General features: G+C 42.7%; 1 protein-coding gene across 5 annotated transcripts in view; it reads right to left on the bottom strand.

Moving 5' to 3' along the window:
- Positions 1-727: 727 nt before the first annotated feature.
- The window catches only part of MEF2A (myocyte enhancer factor 2A), an 82,633-nt gene continuing 66,198 nt past the window's right edge, over positions 728-17,162 (bottom strand). For 3 of the 5 annotated variants that reach the window (XM_082290986.1, XM_082290982.1, XM_082290983.1), the window contains 5 exons: positions 14,070-14,260; positions 12,465-12,488; positions 8,781-8,907; positions 4,881-5,007; positions 728-4,446 (listed from right to left, as the gene is read on the bottom strand). In XM_082290986.1, the coding sequence (XP_082147112.1) occupies positions 4,110-4,446; positions 4,881-5,007; positions 8,781-8,907; positions 12,465-12,488; positions 14,070-14,260 (806 nt within the window). In that variant the 3' untranslated portion in view covers positions 728-4,109. The remainder of the gene's footprint in view (positions 4,447-4,880; positions 5,008-8,780; positions 8,908-12,464; positions 12,489-14,069; positions 14,261-17,162) is intronic. The other 2 variants (XM_082290984.1, XM_082290985.1) reach the window with 1 other exon arrangement.

The following is a 17,162-nucleotide window of genomic DNA, read 5'->3' as shown; positions in this document are numbered from 1 at the left end:
CCCGAGGCCTGCTGGGGCAGAGCAGGGGCAGGAGAGGGGCTGTGGTACAAGCACCTGTTGTACAGGTGTAACCTCAGCCTGGCCTGAGGAAGAGCAGCCTGGCAGTGTCTGCCTGGATGGGGAGGACTGAAGCTTCTCCAGCAAGGTGAGGAGCCCCACACCACACAAGCAGAACCATGTGCTGTTACAATGAGAACCTATGTTTCCGGCAGTTCTCAAAAGTGGGAACCTAATTTTGTAAATGAGCACTCTAAAGTATCTTACAGTGAACAAAAACTTGTATTTTTCTTCTATGAAGAGCTGTATCTCTTGGTTCTGGGGAGGGGGGGGATTCTTACATTTTTAAATAAAGCCACATGAAATAAAAGTGCAAGGGGCACAGCTTGTGCGTTTTTTGCTATCACCTGCCTTAGAAAGAGGGGTCCCTTGCAGCCTTAGCCCCTACAGTGAGAAGCAGGAGAGGAACTGGGGCTGGAGAGGTAGGACTGGCCTTGGGCTCTCCACTCTGAATGGACCCTGGTTTATCTGCCAGTTCTCATTTTGTAAAAAAGGTTCTTAGCAAGCATCAGTCCTTGAGTGTAGTAACAAGCGTGTGTGAATTCCTGTTGATGAAAATGCTCATGGCTGCAGTTTCAGACCAACACCTCGCACCTGAATTGGACACCTGGAGGGGGCAAGGATGCGCCAGACAGGACCACGTGCTCTGCAAACACGAGAGAGGCCGGAGTACACAGTAAAAGCCAGTATCTTTACTTTAGTGAATGCAGGATACAAATATTTTACAACAACCTCTAGCATTTTCTTAACCATTTGATAAAAAGTTCACTAGAATATTTATTGTATATTGAAGAAAAAACAACACATTCAGGGAAAAAAATTGAGATTAACTTATTTTTTTTCTTAAAAGATTCGTCTCAAGGATGGCAACAAAGTCCAGCTTGTGCCGCCAAACGGCTTATCAGCATTAAACCGTGAACAGCTTCTTGTGAACTGTTGACTACAAACATTTACCAAATACATAAATCTCTTTTAAAAAAGCCATTTTAAATATAGCAAAGCAGTGTTCTCTTGCACAGCAAAGTGAAGAAAGGTTCTACTAAGATTTAAATGTTTACATTGGTTAAGTCTTTCGTTCACATTCGGATTTAACGTCTGCCCAGGATCAATTGTTAGGAGTTGTTTTGTTCCTTATTTACTATGTATTTCTTGTGCGCACAGTAACTCGCAAGTTTCTGATGCATTAGTGTCCTTGGAGGGAAGGCAAGGCTAAAGCAGTTCTCTCTGATGAGTCCCTGACACCGTGGCATTCTCAAAACTATCGTGAGAGCTCGAGGATGGAGGTGATTTGTCACAACAGAGATAAAAATCTTAAATCATTCAGACCTGACTGGGTTCAGCCCAGGATTGGATCCACTTGCACTTCAGTCAGCAGAGATAATTTTAAAAAGTTTTTTTTTTTTTTAAACCTGTTGAAATATCTGTGCTATGTCATTTTTTTTTTATAAAACATTTTTACAATTTCTAAAAAAGTATGCTTCAAAGTGAGTTACTAGTTATTAAAAACCAGGATTCCCATGTCCTCGGTGGCAGGAGGTGCTCCCGAGAGTGGAGGGCTGTGGAAGGACGTTTCTGCTGGGGCTAGGGCAGCACAGGGCCGCTCCCTGGCCCAGCTCTTTAGAACTGATTCTTTCTATTATTTTTTTTTAATTCATTGGTGCAATTTCAATACAAACTCTAACCCTTGTGTAGCTTTGTCTTTAAGAAAACAGTAGTTTAAGTACTGTTTAAAAACCTGCATAGAAATAAAGACTATTGAGATACAGTCAGCAAAGCCATCTGATAAGGCACACAAGAAAATAGACAGTAAATGTGAATGCAGAACTCCCACTCGGATGTACAGCAAAGTTCATACAGGTGCATAAATCATGGAACTCACATCACTAGTCAGAGCAGCAAAAGGTTCCAGGGAGCAGCAAGTGAATTCGGTCACTGGGGAACACAGCAGCCACTGGAACGTGTCCCGTCAGCCTCCACGCTCCTGCCAGCCAGGATGAACCCACAGAAATAGGAAGCAGTTCCACGGGAAGGGCTGGGACTGGAGCCCCTGCGGGTTTTGACGTTGTCAGGACAACAGGGGACAGGGCTGGAGGCCGCAGGTACCACACAGGGCAGCCGGCCACGCTGCACCGCCCTTCTCACCCCTCCCTTACAGCATCAAGGGATTTTCTTAACTGCAAAAAAAAAAAAGAAAAAAAAAGGCCCAAGCAAAAACGTAATAAATATCAGGGCTAACTCTGAAGAGTTTGGGCAATCCCACGGGACTGCAGCTTCCACCCAGAACTAGCACTGCCAGCCTGGAGGTGACCGGGAGCACCTGCGGGATCACAGCCCCGCGTCCAACACCAAACCTGCGCCCGGCCCTGTCTCACAGCACAAGGGGGCTCTGCATTCCTCCCTCTTTCTTGGAAGCAGCAAATTTTTCCCAAACCACTTGCCAACTCAAAAAACCTTTTGCGCTCCTCTGATATGTGTCATTTCCCTATCATGAGAAATTAGGTCAAGTTTTTCCACTGGTTTTTTTTTTCCTCCTCGGAAGAGGCAGCTTTAAAATGATGCCTTAAAATGTGTTGTAACAGATTTTTTATATTTATGCAGGATGAACTTAACACCGGATTTTTTTTTTGCCACTTTGCTATTTATATACATATATATAAAATGTATAATGAAGCTTAACCATACAGCACAGAGATTACAATTGAACGGCACACATTCACCACCAGTGAGGGGGCCAACCCCTTTATACACCCTCTGAAAAATCTGGATAATAATATTAATAATAATTAAAATCCAAAGAAAGTACAGTATATTTAACAAAATAGTAAATATTAAACAGTGAATACTCTACTTAATAAGGACCTCGCCTTGTTTCAAGTTGGCGTCAATCCACAAAAATATACTTTTTAATCTGGTGACCGTACAATACATAGGTACTTACACCAAAGGTGATAATATATTTAGGATGCTATATACACAAAGAGTTTGGCTCAAATTTAAATTTACATATAAGTGTTCATGGCTTATTTTTCCCCCAAGGTTCCGCCTGCAAGTTTTTCCTTTTCATCTTTGAAAGCAAAAACTAGAAAGTCAAAATAAGATAAAACTATACTCTACAAAAAAGCTACAACATACAGCTTTGGCTTATATAAATAATTCATAGCAGAATGTGTTCAAAAGTACTGTATATAACTTTATATATAGTCTTCAATTCATTAGGGTATTGTTTTCTTTAATATAAAATATACATGAGCTAAAATCCGTTTCTATATTTTTCAAAGGTATGAACGTAAAAACAAATTTGTCAAACATATTCCAATTATAACTTAATATATTAATTTTATTTTGTTAACGTTCTATTTTCTAGGCTAATATTTTCTGAATATTTCATGCGAGTTCTCTATGTCTCTCACTCATTAAAAAAATCACTTCTTTGACCCAATACACTATTTTTTTTTTTTTGCACGTGCAAAACAGGGTTTTTGTTTTTTTTTTTTTTTATTTCTTATAGCATCAGCCCTTCTCCATGCACCCTCTGCAATAGAGACCCATGCCAGTTTGGGTAATAGAAAGGTCAGTTTATGTACAGTATTGCTTTCTTCTTCCTGCTTTTCTACTGCTCTGCTGCTACAAAGCAATTATTTCTTAACTACGAGTAACCATAGAGCTGACTACACACAGGGACGGTACTACAGGCGAGCCCTCGCTCGGGTGGGTGTGGAGGAGGAGGAGACACTGCGGGGACACCACTCTGCCATGGGGCTGGGCTGGGGTTGCACACGAGTCCAGGTAAGTGCCAGACTAGAGATCAAACCTACTGGATTGTTCTGTTACGTTTTACCAAGGGACATCTGCAGCTATACAAGAGTTTGTCATAAGTGCCTGATGATTGGTGTATGCTACACACACTAGCACATATATATGCATGTGAAGATATATATATGCATGTATGTATATACATATAAATATACTTATTCATGTCCTTATTTATAAATTTAGATATGTCAGGACAGTTCATTTTGAGAACACAAAACTGAAAGGGCGACACTGTGGGCTTATGTCACCCACGTGTCCATCCTCATTCGTTTTACCGAGGGACTCTCCCGATCTTCTGTGTTGGGCGGCCGCCCCAGCACGACGGGGGAGTGGAAATCGCTGCGGGGATCCTCGCGGTCGCTGCCATCGTAGGAGCTGCTGGAGCTGCTCAGGCTGTCGACCGGGGAGCGCCCCAGCTCCTGGCGCGACGGCGGCGGTGGCGGCTGCGGCTGCTGCGGCGGGAACCCGGAGGGGGTGACGCGGTCCCGGGGAGGGGAGATCGGTTCGGATTTGATGTTGATGTTTTGGTTGGTGTTAATGGAGAGATTGGAACCCTGAGATAGCTGGCTGCCAGTGCTGGGGAAAGAAAACAGAAAGGCACAAATAAGGAAACACAAAAAGTGAAAACCAAGTGACAATTCATGTGTTTGTGATGGTGAGGCCTTGGGGCTCAGCACATTAATCAATGCACCTTACTGGGAAGAGCAAAGGAGAAAAAAGCATTAATTAAAGGTCCGAGTTGCATTTACAGAAGTTCAGAACAAACAAGGATTTCCTACTGCCAAACATTTCAGTCATCACACAGGTGCCTCCTTGGTGAGAAGCTGAGCCTGCAGGGACACGGCTCATTAGCTGGAGGTGACTGCAGGGACAAACACCCTGACACACAAATGCTTTGCAGCACAGACAAGAGGTTAAAATGTGCTCAGTATTCCCCTGGTGCAGCTGATCCAGCAGAAGAGGCAGAAGCTCCCCCAGTGCTGCCCTGCACTGGCACCCCGGGTACTTACACAAGAGAGCTGAGGGCCGCGGGACCAAGGTGGTGCTGCTGCCAGGCAGACACCTGCCCCAAGGACAGCATTCCTGGGGAGTTAAACCCCTGCAGGGCAGACAGGTCTGCGCTAGTCAAGGAGTAATCTAAGAGGGGAAAAACAAACAAACAACGAAGTAATGTACAGGGGGGTTTATATATATAACATACATATATAAATAAATGCAAATACAAAGGCTTTCTGCCCAGAACAAAGGCAGCTGATACAAAAGGAATCCAAACGTGAAAACTCTGGGAGCAATCCTGCCAACCTCACAGGGAGCTTAACAGTACAGATGCCTCCAAATAAAATTCTTTTTTGCATTCTGCTTTCAGTTCCTCCACATTGCTGTCTTGGAGCTTCTTCCAAACCCACAGGTACAACACATTAATGCATTGTGTATATACAGAGGTGTGCACCTTGCAGCAAGACTTGGAATTTTTGAAGAGTTTTGCCTACATGGACATTTCAAAATGAAACAAAAAGGGAAGAATCCATATGAGTCAGGGTGGATCTTGGCCTGAATTCACTGCAGACACCTGGGCTGTGGTTCAGTCCCAGGTGGGAGGTGGCAGCTCCTCAGACAAGACACAGGTACCATTTGGGTTGCTCACGATGCCACAGAGCTCCTGGTCCTACAACCTCCATCCAGACCCAAGCCATGAACAGCACTGGCTGCCCAGGCAGTCACAGGGACTCTGAAAAGGCAGGGCAGGGGCCGGGTACCCAAACCCCTCAGTGACCTGTCAGTGCAGTCCCATTGTACCACATCCCATCCCCCCCTTCCCCACAATATCGCTCCTCAATGTCTGATTAAACTGTCATCTCTGTATCACATAAACCAAAGAAACCCCTTTATGTGGAGCAAGAGAACACCATACTTTAGAAATACAACTTAAATGGAGCCCGGAGAACTCAATCTATTCCGACCCCAGAGCAGCAGCTGGCCGGTGGCTCTGGCTGCTGCAGGGCTCCCTCACTTCTCACTTCATTCACAGAGCTGAAGGTGTTTTCACTCGATCATTATCACTCTTGTTTTCTTTCAGGTTTGAAGACAAAGTCAAACTCTTCTCTGCTTTTAATTATTTTGTAATAAAGCTCCCTTAAAATAATTTTTGTCTCTTGAGAATGGGACAAAATGTGAGCAGCCAAACTCACTCTGTACTGCCAGGAGAGGAACCAAACATTCCACTTAAGCTGGGTTTGGCTTTGATTTGTGTTTGGGGACATAGGAGTTTTTTTAATAGTATTGTCCTAAAATGCCACCACCATTACAATCTCTCTCTCTCTCTCTCTCCTGCGATGAGCCTTTCTTGAACAATCTCCCCCTCCCATCCCCTGACCTGTCTGCTGTGTATAAATTCTGGATCTCCCTAAAATAGCTCATCTTGGGAGGAGAATCCAGGGCCAGCAGGACCCTGTGCTGTCAGAGACTCGCACACATCCCTGCCAGAACCTTCCTGAAGGCCTCAGGAGTCCCAGCTGCTTCCAGCAGATGAAGCTTCTTAGGCAGCCTTTTTGTTTCATTTCTTCTCAGTTGACACTTCTGCTGAAACTCTGAAACCCCTCACGCATATTTCTGCACAGCTTCAGAAAGGCTTGTCCCAAGATGACTGACCCAAAAAGCCCCTTTCACAAGACTAAAATTGAATCTAAAAAATGAAGAAAAACTAAAAACTCTGCAGCCCCTCCAGTGACCCAGACATGCACTGAGCCTTCAAAGCAGCCAGGCCTCCAACAACTGCCAAGTGTGGCCCGTGCGAGCACTGGGGATGGAAGTGCTGGGCAGATGGGATTTGTCAGAGCAGACCTGAAGGAAACACTCATAGGAATTCAGTTCCCACATAATTTTTTTCCATTGCAATTACAGCTTTTATGACCATGGACAGTTAACTTCTGACACTTCAGACACATTCTGTGTGGTCACAGGGCTTTGAAGAGGTATTTCTCTGAGGAGTACGTATGTCACTACACAATTAGCTGCACTATTAATTCCCTAAATAATCACATACCTGCTGGCAGTGACAGGAGGCTACCCCTGCTGCACGAGTGACCTGATAGGAGATGAAGTCGTACACACAAGAGCATCTTCTGCACCACAGAAACCCTCACTGCAGTGACCCCCACAAGCAGCACTGGGAAGTTTGTGCCTCTGCAAAACAACTGACCTGAAGCCAGGAATTTTTCTATGGCTTGGTGTGCTCTGCTCAGGTGTCAATTACTGATTAACTGATTGCTGGGAGTTTTAGTATTTTTTTAAATGCCTGGACTGTTTTAGAACCAGTAACTCAGTTGATTCTGGCCCTTCCTCCAGCAATCTGCAGAATACCAAAACAGATTATATAAAATAGGATATTTGCGGAAAACTGATATCCAACATTTTAATTAAGGATCCAAGAGCTGCAGCTATCCCTTCCAGCTCTGAAGAAAACAACCCCTATCAATCCAGAAAAACAATTAAGGTATTTAAATTTTATCTTAGTCCTTGAACTGCAAAACTGAAATTGTGCTGTAAGTAGTGACTACCCTGAGAATCCCCAGGCAACAATTCAGTTTCAACATCAAATTTCTTTCTGCAAATCTCCTGAAAGGTTCAATCTAATAGAAACACTTCTTAAGTGTGCGAAAACCACTAAAGGCTAAAAGCTTTGCACAAATTATTTGCATTATCAAAGGAAATGGGCTGGAGTTTAAAATCACACCCCAGTGATACCAGCATTTGTCCATTGCGTAGGACACCAGTCCCCATTGCCTTTGCTGCTTCCTGAGATTCCCACTGCAGCCCCTCTCAGCTTTTGGATGTTTCAGCCACCAGCTTACAGGTTATTCTGGGTGAGGGATGCACCCAGCACTGCTTCTGAAACAGCATCCAACTGGACAGAAGGGATGTATCAGGTGAAACTCAGCATGGCTCTTCTGAGCAGGGACCAGAAGAGTTTGCTTTGAACAGCCATTGAACACAAGAGCTGAACCATCTCTGGGGCAAGAGTCAAACCAAGGTCTGCATGTCCACCTAACACACTGCAACTGGTCACCCACAGCAAGTTACTGCTCTGCCCATGACACTGCTCCTGCAGCCCAACTTCTGCACTCCCTGCTTCAGAATTGAGCCCCTCAGGGCAGCTGTGTGCTGGTGCTGCTGCAGGGCAAATACAGCCCCTGGCTGATGGGTGTGAGGAGTGCAGGGTCCCAGTACAGCCCCCACAGCTCATGGGTGCACAATTCCTCTCCCTGCACCTTCCTGGTTGTGGCACTGCCCGGGGCACAGAAAGGGGCTCAGGGCACTGCCAGCTAGTGAGCTCATTAACATAAAAAGATACAAGAGAATGTGAGGTGCTTGGCTGGCTAAACTAAAAACTGCAGTGAAAACTTTCAAAGCTAAGAGTAGAGAAAATGTATAAAATACCATCTTTGGGGGGCTGGAATCCCACCACTGCCCTGGTGGATGTCAGACAACCCTTTTGGTGAAGAAATTTTCCTCAATATCCAACCTAAACCTCCCCTTGTGCAATGTGAGGCTGCCGTTGCATCATGTTCCATCACTTATTACTTGACTTTCATGAACTACTTTCCCATCCAGCAAACCACTCATCACTCTTACATTACCAAATGCCTTCCATCACACCCAGCTTGGATAAAAAGTAGTTTTAAGGTCCTGCAGACAATCAAAGTATCTGAAGAACAGAACTACCAAAGGATCAGCTACTGCCTAAACGTGAGGCACTCACAAGAGCAAGTAGCTACAGGCTCAGTTTTGATGAGTAGGAACTCATTTGAACTGAAGAGGAAAATCAAGCCAGGTGTCACAGAAATGCAGATTTCCTGGACTTCTGACTCACGTGGGTCCAAGTCCCAGCCCCTGACCCCAGCAGGGCTTACCAGTGTTGTAGGCAGTGGGCATGGCCGAGTACACGAGTCCCTGCGGGGGCAGGCTCGGAGTCGTCACTGACACCACAGGGGTGGCCAGGGGCTGCGTGGACTGAGAACTGCTTATCCTTTGGGTATTCTGCAAGGGATGGAAATAACAAACCTTGTGAGACCACAGAGAACAATGAAAAATGCAGTGCTAGGGTAACAGGGCATTGCATTCAAATGTGCTGCTTTGCTGTGTCTTTGAGTTAGGAACACATCCTTTTTGTCAGGATTGGTTTTCTGAACAAGCTAAAATATTTTAAGACAACCAAAACGATCTTGGCAAACTGAAATGAAAAATTAATTGAGGGCTCACTGGGCCACTTCCCAAGCATGCAGATTTCAACTGTGTTAGAGTTCTAGGACACACAAAAATAAATGCAGTTTCTTAGGGATACACACAACAATTCTCAGAAGTTCTTAAGTGATTTTAAGAGTTTTAGTCTTATTTTTAAAGAGGTTTTAATGCAGATGGTGAGGTGCAGTTCCACTAGAAGAGATTCTCCCACTTCACAGTTGTTTATCCAATTTTCCAAATTTCAGCTGCCAGTTTTGACACTGTGCTGACTACACCTGTCCTGAAAGGAACACAGAGATCTTCTAAATTTGTGTTGATAAGACTTCAGTGATAAAATAATCTCGCTGTTCCCATGGTTCCTGAGAAACTGAGAGAGTACTTGTTATAATGCAGATATGTTTCCAAGCAAATGACACTGGAGTTCACAAAGAGCAACTGTGCTTTTCTGACAGGGAAAATAGCTAAACTAGATTGTCTCAGATAATCTGTGGGCACAAGTTGGCTTTTTAGTAACAGTCTTGCTTTCCCATATACTGGAATGAACATCTGCAGCAAACATATCACTCAAAATAAGCTCTAACCAAATTTGCTAGATAGAAAATTAATTAAACACTGTGGTGAACAGCACCAGACAGCAAAGCTCCTGCCACAGAACATTCTGCTCTCCATGGTGGCAACTGCAAATCATCTTGAAAATATGAGGTTCGACACCATTTGGCCAGATACTGTCAAGAACAGAAAATTCTACGTGTTTTTATTTTTCAACAACAGATACTTACTTTTATCTGCAGGATTCTTAGAAATAGCAGCAGTCTCTACATCCTGTATTTCTACAAGGAGCTGGGTTTCAATCTGCTGGTTTTAAAGAGAACCTCTATCTCTGAAAAAGTATTTGCTACAAAAGGAGCAGTTTCTCATCTCTTTGGTAGGGATCCATTTCATAGCTTTACAACACTGAAGTTTACTCAGTCTTGCAAGTTTCCCTTATTTCAGACACAGGTATTTCAGGATCTGCACCAGTTAACTTTTTTTTCTCCACTCTAATCTTGAGAGAATGAGCAGCATTAAAAATGCATCATTCCCTTAAAAATATCGGAATGAGCAGGTACAGAAATGGGGCTGTATTCAATTTTAAGCTTAAATTTATGAAGATGAATTGAGGGTTATCAATCTTGTATCTTTCCCATTTAAATAAAGTAATATATATCACAGCATCCATATTAAAATTAGCCACAGCTTTCACTGGCTGCCAGCTTCTGATCTTTCTTGTGTCTGGCTGCTCTTGCAATTCCCACCTTCGAGCTTCCCAAGGATTATGGGGCTCTTTGGCATTTTTTGCCAAACACACACACTGGCAGATGTGCCCTCTCTGCTTCAGAGCTCCCAGGCTTCAAAGCTCCAAGTCCCAGATAAAGTCCCTCTGATTTGCTGTAATTGATCCCTTTAAATCACTTACGTACTTCTGAAAATCTCCCCTAGACCAAGTTTATCTGGCATAAAGAGATGTTATTAGAGCAGATTTTTGTGTCTGTCAGGAATTGACCTTTCTCCAAAGCCTTCTTGGATGGCTGCCTATAAAGTTGGGATTACTGCATAATGGAAAAGTAAAGAGGAATATACTGGGAAACAATCCAGACCAAAGAATTTCCTCATGGGATTGCTTTTTGGGTTTTAAGTGGCTAATAAAGGTATAAAGGTGGTTTTCTGATGTAAATTCTTTCTGAATATAATTCATGGAACACTCAGCCACACAAAGACACTAAGCAATATTTAGATGTGCCCAATATTTGTTGTCCTTGGAGATTAATGACAAATTTCAGGATTTCTTTTTTTAATCTTTTGAACTGGTGCAAATGTAGCAGGAAGAATTCAGTATCTTTATTTCATGCTACGCTACTGTTGGTAGCTGCTTTTCATATTCAGTGCTCAGCTCCAACCACACAGAGTGTTCACAGATGGGATTTGGAACTGCTTCCCCACACTGGAATCAGCATCAGACAGAATCCTGCAGGTGCAGCTCGTATTTCTTTACCATGTTTGAGGCAGACACTGCACCTTTCCTTTGTGTGAGTGCTGCTCCTGTCAGGGCTGGTCCCAGTTTTTGGAGCCACTAGATGGCCCACGCCACACATGGGATCCACGTGCGGCTCCATCCGCTGATCCCACACGGCACAGGGCAGGGGGGAATCCCTCAGTCCAAAGGCTTTGGCTTTAATTTCAATTGCAATGATATTTGATTAAGTGCTTTTACACTGAGCTTTTCTTCTTGCACTGAAAACCAGACACTCCCCTGAAGGTGAGAAGAAAGTGGGAGAGCTCTAACTGCTCGACGAGCAAGACATCCCAGTAACACTTAAAAACTTCAATACTGACTTTTAAAAACCATTTTCCCTTACCTTTAAAATATATTTCTGATGTTTAAGGTAAAAATCAACCAGCAGCATGCATTCATCAAGAAATTTATCTAAATCACTACATTTTTCATGCTTTCATGCAATTAGAGCCTCATATTAGCAACAGGTCCATGTTCAACAACAAATCAAGGTCTGCAATAGGTTGATTTATTTCTCTGTGAATCTGACACAGCATCTTCTGCCTGGTTTGTGCCACAGCAGCCAAACAATTTGCAAATCACTCTAAAAATAAGTTATGAATTATTTTAGCCTTACGTTAATTTTCCAGACAGAATGCCAAATGTTAAAAACTTTGGGGAAAGAAAAATTGAGAACACACAAATCCCAAGGGTTTCCTTTTAAAAGCAGAATATCCTTCCACTGGAAAAAAGGTAGAATTATTCACTTGCAATTCTCTCCTCCTTTTGGTAAACAGGGAACACCCCTGTGGTTTGATAATCTCACGCAGGATGAAATAATTCTAACCTCCAAAAAGGTGACCTCACCAGCAATGATGTCATCTCCTTGAAAGGAAGAGAAGTAACACAGGGCTGGTGTTACAATCTGAAGAACTTCACAAGTGAAGCCACTTTCTAAAAACATTCCAGTAATTTAGGGGATGGAAAGTGATTATTTGTATTTCATACAGAAGGCAGTACAAATCCTATATACATGGACAGTTACTTTGTAAGGCTCTTTTCCAATGTTCCCTCCAAGAAAAACAGAAACATTTTCAGGAAAAAAAAAATAGAAGTTTACAAATGGCAAGTGCTGACTTTGGATGTGTTTTCAACTTGAATTGGTCTAGTTTTCAGTTTGATAAAACAAATGTATTTTTGTCTGCTACCAAGGGAACACTGGAATTATTTAAAATATGTAATGAAACTACAGTTAAAAAGCTGTAGTGAAAGACATTTCCAGCATCTTGCTGTCTCTCAGCAAACAGCAGCCCAAACTCACCAACTCCAATTCATCCTCCTCCGACTGTACTCAGCAAACAAGAGGGATAACATAGTTACTAAAAATAGCATTGCTTTCAAATGAAAGAAAAAGTCACGTTTGTGCTTCAGGATTTTGATTCATTTTAATTAATAATGTGTGTTTGCCACCTGATTCTGTAGATAATACTGCTAGAAATGTAATACTTCATGAAATTCTTGTCACATAAAACCTGCTGTACAGAACACTGGCTTTGGGGAAATTGGTGCAGCAAGAGCTTGGTGACCCCAAGGACACGGCTGGATGTGCAGCACAGCAGTCTCTGGCTGCACTGATCCAGTAAGCCAGCTCACCAACAAAATACTTTTCACATACAACCATCATTCCATGCCAGCATCTACTCTGAAATCTCCTAACTCCCCCAAAAACATAGACAAGCCCAAAGCTGAATATGATGTTGTTCTTCACAGCACAACAGTAAATAGGTGCTGTGCACCACTAACATCAGAACTGCATTACTGTTCCTATTTCTAATTAACAGTGCAATTTCCACTGTAATAATCAGCCAGTATACTTCCTATCTGTCCTACACTTCAGTATTCCTAGAAAAACCTTTTTTTTTTCAAGAATCATTACTCTGAGGCTAATTATAGCTTTTGTTACTTGGATTAATTTGGTATTATTCATCATGAGTACCAGTAACAAATGTAAGCACTTGTGGTAGCTTAAAAACAAATAGGAATTATACAGAGAGTACTTGTGTTGTTTATATCCTGCTCCTCCTGGTTATGGCCCATTCTTCCATACACAGAAAACATCCACAGAGACGCTGACAATTTCTACATGGCAGCAAAAGACTAAGACCAAAGGATTTGGCCAAGTAAATTAAAGGAAAAACAGAGTAATGCTTCCTGCAAGACCTGTTCTGGGCTTGAGGCCGTGGTTGCCTCATGGCTGACACGAAACTCGTGTGCTATTCCCAGCCTGGGTGGACAAACATTGCTGCCCAGATGCCAAAGTGCAGAGCAGCACTGCAGAGCATCTCAGTGCTCTTTGATGGCCTCACTGAAGACATGACAGCTCTGCAGGACAGCCAAGGTCACGTTCCCTGGTGCCACATCAGACCAGTGCTGCTCTCAGCCCTTCCTCACCACGGAAGCTGCACTTCACATCCCACAGCCGTTACGACCCGGGAAATACAGGTACAAAATGTGCTTTAGGGCACGTTAATAGAGTTCACATCATCAATGAAGATCAGCTGTTCCTCCACAGAATAATGGATAACCCTTTTTAAAACCCACATCCTCCAAACCACTGGAGTTCTCGATACCAAGTCAGAGGGATGTCAGATCAAGACACTAAAGACCCCGGCCCTGTCTCTAGGATTGTGCCATGTTTAGGTCAGGCTGCTATTTTACACCTGTAAAAATTCCTTACAAATTTAACTTCTCCCCAGGTCATAATTCGTACTTTTGAATTTCATCTTTTGAGTTGAGTGGCATTTCAGAATACAAACACCCCTCTATTTCTACACCCTATGATAAGCAGGTGAGACAGTTTCTCCCTGTGCATGTGGGCAGAACACCCATTTTCACAGCCAGACTCAGAACAAATGTTTTAACTCACCAGTGGTGGCATCATGCCCTTGCTGGAGGGTGGGATGACGACACGGAGGTCGGGTTTGCGGTTGTTCATGCCAAGATTTCCTCCTCCTGGTGGAGGTGGGGACTTTGTAGGCATGACTTTGCCTAGGCCATTCCCTCCACCACTGGTACCAAGTAGACTTGGTGAAGCTCGGGAATTCACAAACCCATTTCCTGAAAGAGGAAAAACAAATGGACCGTAAGACAGAGGAGAAGGACAATACAAAATTTTGGTGCTCATGTACCAGTTATGAAATATTTATTTTGTAAAACTTCCGATAACAAACTTCCCACAAGGGGCTGTGTATTGAACAATCGAATGAACACAAACCACTCTCACCAGAGGATCAATATGTAAAAAGAATATCACTCCAAGGGCACACTGTGGCTGCTTAAATGCTGAGAAGAGCAAATTGCCAAAGAACTATTTCTAATAACATCCGTTGTGTTTATTTTGCCCTTTGAAGCTCCTTCAGGCTGAGCCTGCAGAAAAGTTAGGGTTTTGCACAACCCCACTTGGTCCCCACCCCGACAGAGCATGGACTACACTGAATTGTTGCCTGTGAGAATAGGAGATCAGCTCCTAAAGTCTCTGTTTCTAAAATTTACATATTTTTCATATACATCCAAGATCTGTAGGACTCATTTCAGCATCAATATTTACTGTCTGATTATTGTATTTAGCAACAATGAGGAGAACAAATCCTTTCCCTTCAAATTAATTCCAGATATACACATTGCTTATGCCCATAGGTTTATTTACAAAGTCTTTCTCCTTACTCCTGGTACTCATTTTAAGTGGAATTAGACAAGCCAAAGCCTACAGGTCCAGGATTCAGCCCTGAAATCTCCAAAAGCTGAATATGCTCAAGGTAGAGGCCTCAGCTTACAATCAGAACTGATCAGAAAACAGTACCAAGGCAGCAAATCAGTGAAGTGCCCAGTATTCTATTTTCCCATCCTGACAGAAGCACCAATCATGTTAACCAAAATATATTTCTCAGAAAAAATGTTAAAGCCACATTCCAATCACAGAATCATATTTATAGCAACAATTCCCAAAATACACAAACCTTATTCAGCTGCAAACAGAAGAAAAGTTGTTAAGGAGAATTTTGCAACAGGCAACCCCATAGTTTACCATACAGAACCTGTGTGTGTGTATAAATAAACATAAAAAATTCATAGTAAGATTCTGTTTGCATTAACACTGCAAGTCTGAAAGCAGCTTTTATAGGCACAATCAGGGAAAAGTCTATGAGACAAAGTTCACTGTGTGGGAAATTCTCTCCTAATCGCCCGTAGCGCCACGCTGGCATGAATTTTGCATTATTATTCTAATTTGAATAGGCCCCTATGCCCAATCCAATTTTATTGCATTAAATACATATTAATCTAAAAGCAATTAAAATAAGAAAGTTGTCAGTGTCACATTCTACCTTCTTTAGCAACATTTTTAATGCCTTTAATAGCACAGCAAGAAGGAAGAATAGCAACATGTATGAGCAAGGGCACAAAGCTTCATGAAGGGGCCTGATACTACCAAGATACTCAGCCAAGGCACAGTAAGAACCTCGATGGGAATTCACCAGGATCCGAGTGAGGAAGCCTCCTCGGGATTTACTCACTATGTGGATTTCCCACTGTGCCAAAAGCCTGACCATACATGGGTGATCTGATAGATCCCTTGAGTTTTCCAGGGTTAACAGAGCAAGGAGGAGTTATTCTAATTTAGTACTTTCCTGAAGCATTTGTATAGGAGGTATGGGAATATGACTTTTAACTCTGAAGTTATGGGGAAAAGAAGGAACACAGCAAAAAATAAAGTTTTTAATGTCAGCATTCTTCTTTCTGTATTAAAAACCACAGCAAAAACTCATTTTCTCATTTTGTGATTAAAGGATCTACATTCCTCAGCAGGTAACAGCAGAATTTATTCAGATGCTTCTAGGTTAGTGATAAAATTTAGGTGGAGTGGTTGAAAAGTTGGGCTGGAGATGAGAATACACACTAGAGCTAAATATACTCTTGACTCGTAGGAGAAAACTCTCCACAGCTGGGTCACATGGAAAAACCAACAAGCCAAAAGGAGAAATTAAGTTCTGTGCTACCCTTAAAGTTCCTGAAATGGAGACAGTTTTTGCAGAATCATGATTTTGTTAACACAGTAATGCATCAATTCCTATCCATTATAAATGAGTGCTGTGTGAGGTACAGCCAGCCTGCAGAGCATCAGATTGCCAGAGACATCCTACACAATGGACAGGGAAAAAGCTAAACGGATTTGGAAAGAGATGCTAGGGAGGAAAAATATTAGAAAATGGCATAATTTTCACCAAATTATATCTGAAACTTTGTTATGGTACCTCCCATTTTCAGCAAAAATGCCAGAACATTTAAAGAACTTACTGTTATACCAGAAGTAAAATCTGGGCTTTAACGTGATAATAAATAGCATTTTATTACCCAGTGGGGCTGTCAGTGTTACCTTTCCATGGCAGGGCTGTGGAGTTCTGAGCAGAGTTTAAGCTGCACAACAATCCCACTCTGTACGAACAATGGGGTTCTGTACTGCACTTTGGGCCATCCTATGATACCATTTCCTGTCCTCTGGTTCAAGTATTTCGGTAGCCCGTGTGTTAAATCTGGACAGTGTCTTTCTTCCACACCCAATCCAGTCATTTCCTGAGCCCTTATTCCAGGGCTCTGCCAAACCTTCAGAAACATTTCATGCTTTTAGTGGTGCTGTCAAAAACAACGAACTCCCTGCCACTGCCTGCTCTGCGCAGCATCAGGCGGCAGGAGGGCAGAGTCAAAGCATTTCTTCTGACAAAAGGCTAAGTACTTCTTAAAAGGAGTGTTTAAAATATATTAAAAATGGGAGAAACAACAACGAAAAATATCTTAAGTGTGCAATACTCTGGGTATTAATCCAATAGCAGCCCTTTGTGATAAAGAGCTGGCACTGAACATTGAGCAAACACTGGAGTGTCTGTATCGATCATCTGACGGATCATATGCTGGGACTGCAATAAGAGTGCAGAATATTCATTTTTAGTATGAAACTTCAAGCCTT

Source organism: Coloeus monedula, assembly GCF_965178545.1.
Source record: "Coloeus monedula genome assembly, chromosome: 14".
NCBI lineage: Eukaryota > Metazoa > Chordata > Aves > Passeriformes > Corvidae > Coloeus > Coloeus monedula.
Note: the sequence above shows the minus strand (reverse complement) of the source record. Positions and strands in the feature narration are given on the sequence as shown.